The sequence below is a fragment of the Pygoscelis adeliae genome, unplaced genomic scaffold (genome assembly GCF_000699105.1).
Source record: "Pygoscelis adeliae isolate BGI_AS28 unplaced genomic scaffold, ASM69910v1 Scaffold21, whole genome shotgun sequence".
In the NCBI taxonomy this organism is placed as follows: Eukaryota; Metazoa; Chordata; class Aves; order Sphenisciformes; family Spheniscidae; genus Pygoscelis; species Pygoscelis adeliae.
This window is the reverse complement of record NW_008824243.1, coordinates 1,140,128-1,150,090: the sequence shown is the minus strand read 5'-3', so window position 1 is coordinate 1,150,090 and position 9,963 is coordinate 1,140,128. Positions and strand designations below refer to the sequence as shown.

General features: G+C 43.0%; 1 protein-coding gene across 3 annotated transcripts in view; it reads right to left on the bottom strand.

Annotated features, from left to right (window-relative positions):
- Positions 1 to 9,963, bottom strand: part of MTUS1 (microtubule associated tumor suppressor 1) — a 92,442-nt gene that overhangs the window by 31,561 nt on the left and 50,918 nt on the right. The window contains exon 1 of one of the 3 annotated variants that reach the window (XM_009335128.1): positions 2,031 to 2,520. The exons of the other annotated variants lie outside the window; for them this stretch is intronic. Within the exon in view, the coding sequence (XP_009333403.1) occupies positions 2,031 to 2,520 (490 nt within the window). Of the gene's footprint in view, positions 1 to 2,030; positions 2,521 to 9,963 lie in introns of those variants that run through there. 3 annotated transcript variants of the gene reach the window in all.

Here is a 9,963-nt window from a genome sequence, read left to right as displayed (position 1 = left end):
CTGCCAGTTCATGTTAGCTTATTTTAACCACCAGTTTAACTAATGTGACCATTTCTTTTCTCACAGTGCAGACATAACAATGTCCTTTGAGTAGACCTCTTTAAGTGAATGACAGTTCACATTTAAGAGCAACCATCACAGATTTCCAGCAATCTTATGGAGAATACTGTGTTTAGGAAAACACTGGTTACCTTCTGAAGCTCCTTCAAAAAAAAAATTCACAAGAGACAATAATCAAGGGGAGAGGAAAAAAGAGCAGGGACTAGAGAATATACATGTACAGTCAGTCCTTCCCTGCCCTACTGGCTCACTCCTACTCTCTCATATATTCCACCTCCCTTCCTGGATGCTCCACTTACAATACAGAACTAGAACATTCTTCTTGATTTAAGGGCACTGGGTAAATTCACTGATACAGATGCTAATATCATCATCTAATTAACTATATGAAATGACTTTTACATCCATTTGTAGGACCCTAACGAGCTGTGTTAAACCTGAACAAATGTTTGCAGACAATTTTTATTCTGGGAAAAAGTTACATCACATACTGTTACCTAACGAAGTTATTTCATTTAAATAAAGTGATAGAACAGCTAACCACAAATGACACAAGACTGCAGATATCCACTGTTTCCAGAGTTCAGCCAGCCTTTATCAGTTTGCCAGTTTCACATCATTGCTTTCATCGTGGTGCCCAGACTACCAAGTCTTTTCCTAGAAGCTCATTCAAACATCCAACCAAGCTAGCCCTGGATACTATACTAAAAAAAGCTGAACAAAAAACATGCTCTAGAGAAATTCAGTGACATTCCTGTTGGCAATTTTATCACAGACATGTGCTATACACAGCCACTTCAAATGTTGAAAAGCATTTCTCTGCTAGCATGAACCCTCTGTAGCATGAACTGCCTCTACAGATTAACACCAGTGACACTCCAATGCTTATTTATGGCCTACATACCTCTGGGCAATGACAGATTGTTTCCAGATTTGTATAGAAGGCATGCTGTGATGTCAAAACAAAAGCCATGCTTTCATTAAAACAAAAGCATCGTAAGTCTAATTACTGATACAACACAGCAGTGATGGACTCTAAATTAAAGACAGTACTGGCTACCAGCCCAAGTCCTCCTCACTTTGGCCTTTTTACTTGCCACCTTTATACAGTCAGACTTGTAAAGCCGAACCATTTTCACCCTTAAGGTAGGTTCTGGACTCCTCTCCAAAAGGCTCAAAACCAGTGTACCAAGTCTAGTTGAAATGCTCGATCTCTGAAGACTAGAAATCAGATTCTCAAGTACCACATATAGCACAGTAACCATCTAAGGTCCTATCCTTCTTCATACCATTAAAAAAAAAGTTAGCAGTGATTTTGCAAAGACTGAGCCTTGTGATCACAGAATCATTCACAGAAGATTCGATACCTCACTGGCAAAAAGACTACCCCATGACCTTGGAAAAGGTCCAGAAATCCTCCCAACTCCCTCTGTGGTCGCTACACAGATGGCAGCTGCAGACTCCAGTTCTTTGGGGAGAATATTAGATCCATACCAAGCTTTTCCATAAAGCAAACTGTTTCCCATACATAGCTTCTCTAGTTAATAGGCATTCAGAAACAAGAAATACACAACTGTCTGTGTATTAGGGTGTGTTCCATAAAGTTCCGTTTAAGTACTCAGGTATGGCCCAGTACTTGACATTGTACTTGACTGGCTGGCTACCTCAGAACTTGCCTGGTACTGCTGGTTTCCTGAGCCTCTCTATCCATTACCAGATGAAACATCTATCACCCACTTTTTGGTTTGTAGAGCCAAATCGAAGCCTTCCTTTGCTTATCATGTACTAGGAAGGTCTGTGTAGTAATGTCTACACTAGCTAGAAATTATTTTCTTTAAACAAGAGATTCAATTTCTAAAAAATTACATTTTTTAAAAGCATCCCAAATAGGCTAAACAAACTACTTGACAAGCACAAGTAGGAACAACCTCACTTCTCTCCCCACGCTTTAGCAGTCACCATTATCTTACCCCTAAGCACCTTCTTTTCACATTCCTCATCCAAACTGTTAGCTTCCACAGGTTTTTCAAAACCCATGTGTCTCTCATGTAAGCATTTTTCAAAGAAAAATCCTTGCTCAGCATTTTCTCTTGTAGGAAGATGCAGGCTGGTAAAAACTTTCTGCCTCTCCTCCATTTTCTGGAAAGCCTTGTCTACACATGTTAAATTGGTGCTCACTTCTTTGATCAGTAAGACCAGATCAGCCTGAGTATTTAATCGAGCTTCCATTTCTTCTCTTACTAGCTGGATTTCCTCAAGCACCGTTCTTATATCCAGGTGAGCGGACTTCACCTCCGCTTTGAGATCTTCTTTCACCTGTTGCTGGTTCCTCTGCAGTGCTAACACTGTTCTGATATCCTTTTGAGATGTTTCCACATCATGCTTTAGTTCCTTCTGTCCAGCCTGCATTGCCTCCTGGCTAGCTTTCACTTCTGCCAACAGAGCAGCAAGGCACTCCATCCTGATCCCACGGGAGTCGCAGGACCTCTTCCAGTGTCACAGCTTCCGAGCAGTCAGGGACATTTGTGAGCTGGTAGATTTCCCCGGATAGCAAGAGGGCTAGCACATAGCCCTTGGTGTGGTATCCTACCTCAATTTACAGCGTGCTGCAGTGAAGGTACTAGGAAAAAGTCTAGTACAAGGTGAGACAAGGGCACTAAATAAAATACTTCAATAAGCAGGGCTCTAGAGCCAGAGCTCCTTCTCAGGACTCAGCCAGAGCACTAATCAGTTTAATTGGCAGATTATGCCACACCTGAATTTTTTAAAATCTTTTGCTGACATCATTGTACATGGGACGTCACCCCGAAAGCCACTCCCAACAGTCATTTGATCTGTGCATCAATCAAAGTATGCCTGGGCATCAGTAACCAGGTTTGTTGCAATGCAGCCAAACACCCTGCAAGAACTCAGCGGCCCTTCCTTTCCAACACAAAGGCTCAAAAGGAACCTGAATTGCCTGCAGGAGCTGAAAGCTGAACAGTTCAACAGCTCTTAGTTATTTCAATTGTATATTCAACAAGGTGATTATGCACCTGTCCTTCTGCTAATGTTTGCAGTGAGGGTTCAGGAGTACACCTATGAGCACATTGGACATTGCCCCACTCCCACTGAATGCCCTCCTCATTCCCACAACGAGCAATGCTCTTTTAGCAATCTCTGGAGGAACCCAGATAACTGAGAAAGCCCTCTAGTCCACAAACAAGAAACAGTTAGCAGAGCAATATGGGAAAACTGACTAATGAGATATTTTTGGCAGGTTAAGGAGATTAAGCTTTTTAGCTACCAGGTCTGAGCGTTAACTTTTCTCTGTAAAAGCTAAGGCTTCTTACTTTTAAGCACAGAACTCACAACGGGTCTAGGCTCCATGTAAAAACAGGTAGATTAATGACACCAGGCTGTTAGCTGTTTTGTTACACAGCAATTTAATTACCCCATCATTGGATTCAGTTTGGAAGAAGTGACCAACACAACATAGATCTTGGTCTACGGAAGGTGTCAGTCTCTGCCTTCAAAGAGGTGAGCTAGTATTCAGCACAACACCCAGCAGAGCAGGACTCAGAGCAGCACACAAATTAGAGCTCAGGAGAGCTTTTACATCATACCTTTGGCCCTGTCATGATGCCAGGATGCTTTCGGAGACAGTGATGATCCCACAGAGACCCCAGAGCAGAGGACCTATGCTATCCATCCGAAACTGCAATAACCTCTGTCAGCACCGTTTGGGCTGGGAAGCATCATGAAGAATGACAATAGTCCATGCGTGCACAGATGCAAGATTTCCAACCCACCACCAGTGCTGCCGGCCAAAAAGCCAGTGTGGGGAGTCCCGCTTGCAATGAAAGTTTACTGCTCACATGCCAGTTCACCTCCTACAGTAGTCCAGGCATACTCATGGGACCAGGAAGGTATCAGAGAAACATCCTCCACACAGAGCACCTCATAGCTTGCAGGTATCCCCCAACTGTCCTGCTATCGCAGTGGTATCACAGCCCCTGGTGGACACAACACTGATGGTGGAGCTTCTTTCCGAGTCTCCGTATCACCTGCCAGAAGGCCAGACATGGGCTTTCTGATGGGGTTTCCCCAACACAGCTACAGGCTGCAGGTGTAGTTTCTTCCTCCCTCAGCCTCTTCCGCCATTTCTAGCTGGATAGCTATCCCAAGAGCGCCTAAGTATTATTACTCACATGCAGTCACCACTGAAGACCAGTACACAAAACAGACTGCAGAAGCACAATCTGAAGTTTGAGTCCAGGTAACATCTTTGACAAAAGATTTAGGCAGGTGAAGAGAGCCAGCTATAAGCACTAGCAATATTTCTCCATCCTGAGACCAATACCTGCAGTAATTCAGCTCAGCAGTATAACTCTTCATTCCAACCTTCACCATACCTTAGCGGTTCCTAAAAATCTCACCAACGGAGGTGAAGCACGTGCAAAGACCTTGTCAGACACTTCCCGGCAGCAAATGAGAATCCAGCTGAATTGATTTCCACTGGTTCAGTTATGATACAGGTGGAGAACAGGTCCCTCTCTGTGAGAGGGAGGGTAATCACCAGGCTCTTAGATGTAACCATCCAAGATCTAAATCTTTCTGACAGCTTTTGGTAGCCAACAGGGATCCTGTGCTTATACCAAGAGGAACAGCTCAACGTGCCATCCTGCATAAGTTTCATTTTCTGGTGATTTTAAAGGTGTAATTCCATGAAGAGTGCATGCAGTGATTTTCAGCTGGGTTAAAAAAAAAAAAAGATGGTCTTGGGGTAAAAAAAGGGGGTATCCAACTGATACCCCATGGTCCCTCTGTAGAGGAACAGGCTCCTCCAGACAGTGACTCGGAGCAGAATCTTAACTGGGACATCAAGGAGGGCTTGAGGGAAGCCCTTCTCTATAAAATACATGGAAAGCCTAGCTGACAAAGCTCGGGTGACTAAACTAAGTGCTGCAATTGTCATTCCTGTCCAACATCACCAAATCCAAAGGCTGCAGCCTCTTTTCTACATGTGTGCACACCCACGCTAATTGCTAAGTGCTCTCTGCTATAATGTAGTACACTGAAGAAAAGCTGTCCTTGGAAGCTGGTCTCTTGCTCTATATGAATACATCAATTCCATCCAGAACGTAATCAATGTGTTTGGTACATTCCTCACTCAAGCTAAGAGGCCTGATCACTAAGGACTCTGGTGATTTGTAAAGATCACCCTCTTCACATCGCTTCCAGGCAGGTTTCCTTTACTCTTCTCCACTGTGGAAGACACTCTTGCAAAGTTACCTAAAATTAAATTTGTAGGTAGATACTACAAAGCAAATTGAAAGTCTACAGAGGTTGCCGGTACTCTGAATTTTACCACCTGTCTCTCAACAGGTATACTTGGTAGCTAATGACACATGGACAATAGCTTTCATCAATGCACAAGTTTCCCTACCTAGAATTCATCATCTCAGAACCACCCATTTCTGCTGCTGTACATCAGCTCCTGCTCCAGCTAAGATGCCTCTGCTCTTGATGCATCTCAAGTATCTTAATGTTTTCTCCTGTTTAGGAAAAAAACCTCCTGGTTTCATAGACGAATAGAAATCAAACCCTGATGAGGATTTCCTCTCAAGAGTAAATTAATGATTAGAGCAAAACAAAAAAAAAACTTATTTAAAATAAAATCTGGTCTAATTTGGGTGGGATATGTTTGGGGTTTTGGGGGTCTTTTGTTTTCTTTTTAAAGTATTTCTTTTGCTTTAGGGAAACACAGAATATTTTACACAATTAGCTACCAGCAAACACAAAACATCCCTATTTCTATAGCTCTAATATTGTAAGAATAAAATCCATTAAGTTAAAACATCTGAGAAAAGCACCATGCGTAGTTTTGAAGTCAGCACAGAAACTCACTAAACCACAGTAACAGTTATATTTTAGAGTTAAGTAATACAGCACATTTGAAATATTAAACAAAAGAATTTACACAAAGCTTACAGTGAATCATACCAAAAAATTCATTACTTTGACCTTTAGGGTGGTTTCATGTTCTGTGAGGCTGACTAGTTTGTACAACTAGGACTGGGGTGAGACTTAAAACAGCAATCAGGTATTCTCACTTCCCAAACATGAAAGAGGAATCATCTAGTTGCATCTACATATATTGACTTTTCCCTTTTTCAGGAAGTCTGGTTTACACCTAATTATAATTGGTAACAGAACACACACTTCCCCACTGACACACACCCCCCCTTTTTAACAAAAAACACCCCACCCTTGGACTTCATGGCATTAGGCTGGCAAAGAGTTTGAGAATTAAGGAGAAAGACCAAATTAAAAATTAAAAAAGACAGCAAGAACTAGAGAGGGCTACAGAACAGAGTACTTGCTGCATATAATAGGAGAGAACACTTGGACAAGAATGTAACCTTGCAAACTAGATATATACTCATATTTATAAAATCAGCCAAATGACAACTAAAATATTGAAATAGACATAAGGAAATGCTGCCAACATCCCACAACACACTGAACCAAATTATGGAAAGCACTACAAAACATGTATCCTGTACAATATTAACAGTCATGAAACACAGCTAACTGTTTTCAGTGGAGTTTTGAGCTGGATCAAATTTCTCCAAATACACCAATAAATACTAAAGTAAACTTGAAGGTCCACCTGTTTTTATTAAAGCCTGAAGAACACAGACCTACACTGCTGACCTCTACTCTAGATGCTTTATCTTCTCCTCCTGTAAGCAAGCTAGTCCCATTGATGCAGTACTGTGTGACCCATGGGTCTGATTCTGGGGTTTTTTCCTTCAGGGGTTATCAAATCTCAGTCTCACATCTGAACCAGCCCGTAAGCGAGTACATAACTTTGCTTTGTATGTTAATCTTTACTCAGCTAGTTCTGAAGCCTCAAAAAAACTCTACAATTCTCCCACCATCCTCCCCCACTGCCTTCCCCCCTACCGCAATGCGTACAAGCTATTCGAGTAATGCAACAGAAAGACCAATCAACCATTTGATCTCGCAGCTTTGATTTTAAAGTTTGCCTCGTGACAAGCTACAGAACTTCAGAGAGGGAGACTTAAGAACATCCATACAAATAAAGAAGCTGTTGAGTTTAATCTGCAGTGGTACCTACATTATCTTTGAGAGGGCCTGGAAATTTGGCTAGCTGTAAATTACCACCCTCAATTCTTTCAAAACTCCTGCTCTGGGCTATAAACCCAGGAGGCAGTTTCAGACAGATATACAGGGAAAGCAGTCACAAAACCAAATTAACGGTGTCTGCAGAGGGCCTGACAGGCTAGACTTGGATGGAAGTCTTCCAACATCCCCAGCCGCTCCACAGCTTGGTCAACTGTAATTTTTGCCTGCACCCAGCTTAGCAAGTGCCAAACACGCACCTTCTTGCTGTGCCTCTCAGAGTCCAGGCTGGTGACTGTACAAACACAGACTCCTGAAGAAGTGATGTTTTGTTTCTAAGCTCTGCCTCAGGCCTGCCTGTATAAGCTGATGCAGACAGCCCCAACTTGCTCTGTTCACACTTCAAGCACACCAGTCATGAGCCAGTTCTAGTCCACAGCAAAGAGACTTCCTTTTTCAGAGTTGTGCCTGCAGAATTTGCCCAACTGAAATTCTTAAGAAGATTCTGTACCTCAGGAACTTTTCTAGCTACTTATTTAGCTGGTCTTGTCTCAAAGCAGCTGGAGGAAGAGAAACAGCACTTCTCATCTTGCATCTCCCTCCGCATCAACATGGTCTGAAGCCCAAGATGACAACTAAATGCTTCCTAAAGCAGCACATCAGCTCTCCCTTTCCTTTACTCTTACTGTAACATCTTCAGTTTCCCTTCTTTAAGGTTAGGCACTAGCCCGTGTCCAGGAACATCAGCTTATTTTAGCTGTCATAAAATCCTTTTCAAGTTGTTCCGAACAAAACAAACAACCACCACCACAGAGACTTTTAAAAAGGTTGCAAGAACTGAACAAAATTTAACTGCAGGCAGGTAAAACCTGATCTAGATGCTTAAACTGACTCAGTAGGATTAAAACATACACAGCAGAAATCCCTCTGCCTTTCTTTGCAGGGGTACAAAGGTTTTTCAGCGTGTATTTTTTAAATGCTGTACAGCGTGGAGGGGGAGTGCAGAATCGTCACATATTCTAGGCATTCAGTTTGAAGTATGGTTTCTGAAGTGTGTGTCTGTCCTCTCATGCCAACTCATCTGTTGACGTACAGTATTATAGCACTGAGTTCTAGCCTCAGCACAGCATTTTAAATCAATCCCTTTTTTGTTCCTCACTTCTAGCCACAGAACTGGGTATTTTCTTGTCCTGGTTTCAGCAGGGATAGAGTTAATTTCCTTCCTAGTAGCTGGTACAGTGCTGTGTTTTGGATTTAGGGTGAGAACAATGTTGATAACACACCAGTGTTTTAGTTGTTGCTAGGTAATGTTTATACTAGTCAAGGACTTTTCAGTTTCCCATGCTCTACCGACTGAGAAGGCTGGAGGGGCACAAGAAGCTGGGAGGGGGCACAGCCAGGACAGCTGACCCAAACTGCCCAACGGGATATTCCATACCATGGGACGTCATGCTCAGTATATAAAGCTGGGGGAAGAAGGAGGAAGGGGGGGATGTTTGGAGTGATGGCGTTTGTCTTCCCAAGTAACCGTTAGGCGTGAGGGAGCCCTGCTTTCCTGGAGATGGCTGAACACCTGCCTGCCCATGGGAAGGAGTGAATTAATTCCTTTGTTTTGCTTTGCTTGCGTGCGCGACTTTTGCTTTACCTATTAAACTGTTTTTATCTCAACCCACGAGTTTTCTCACTTTTACCCTTCCGATTCTCTCCCCCATCCCACTGTGGGGGGAGTGAGCGAGCGGCTGCGTGGTGCTCAGTTGCCAACTGGGGTTAAACCACGACATTTCTTTATACACGATAGCAAAAAGGAAAGGGAAATCTCAGATGTATTTATGTACTTCAAAGAGCTCCATGCTTGTTTAATGTTTTTATTGCATGTTTAACACACACGTATCTTGCAGCACTGGTCACACGGGGTTTCACACTGGTAGGAGCAAGTCTCTTCTGAAGCAAAACTTATTTAGCATGTCAAACACTTCCCTGTCCATTACAATGCTGACTATTAGGTATGAAACCAAATGTTTACGGACCACGCCAGAGTCCTGCAGCCTAAAGCTGTTACCTAGAAACTATAACATACCACATGCAGCTCTTTATTAGCTTCCTGCTTGTTGACACAACAAACTGAGCATGAACGAGAGTGCCATTTCGTTACAGCGTACTTTACACAGAAACAGGGGTGGAAGAGGAAACTTGCAAATACAGGTGACTGGGAAGAAACCAAGTGATAGCAAGCAAGGCCAGTTTTCCAACCGCACACCTTGCTAAATGAGCTTTTGCACAATCTCCACAAAGGCTCAGCAACCCGAAGCAGTCCTTAACTCCTTCCACACATGGGTTCTTCTGAAGGTAGATGCCAGCCTACTCCTTGTCAGTTAATCTGACACATACTTCATACTCTTTCAGGCTCTGAAGTGAAAACCCACAGAGAGTAGCAAGCCCTACAGTGTGATGGTCCGGACTTTTTCTGTTGGGTTATGAGCATGCCCCTGCCATCTTTCATGAGGGAGAAAGAGCTCTCCCTGCAATCAGGAGGCACTGGGGGCAGCCATGAATCCAAGGCACGCAAAATACCAACAATCCAAGTGTGACATTGCACTAAGGCTCCTAGATAAGCCTCAGTACATCATCTTTCCAGTTCCTACCCCAACAGACTCTTACCCACATAAAAGCCTTTGAACTAGGTTCCCCGTGCGTACATGCCTATCAAAACCATCCACTAAAGCCTCAGTATTTCTCAACCAAAAACATGCCTTCATCCGAGTGATTAACACT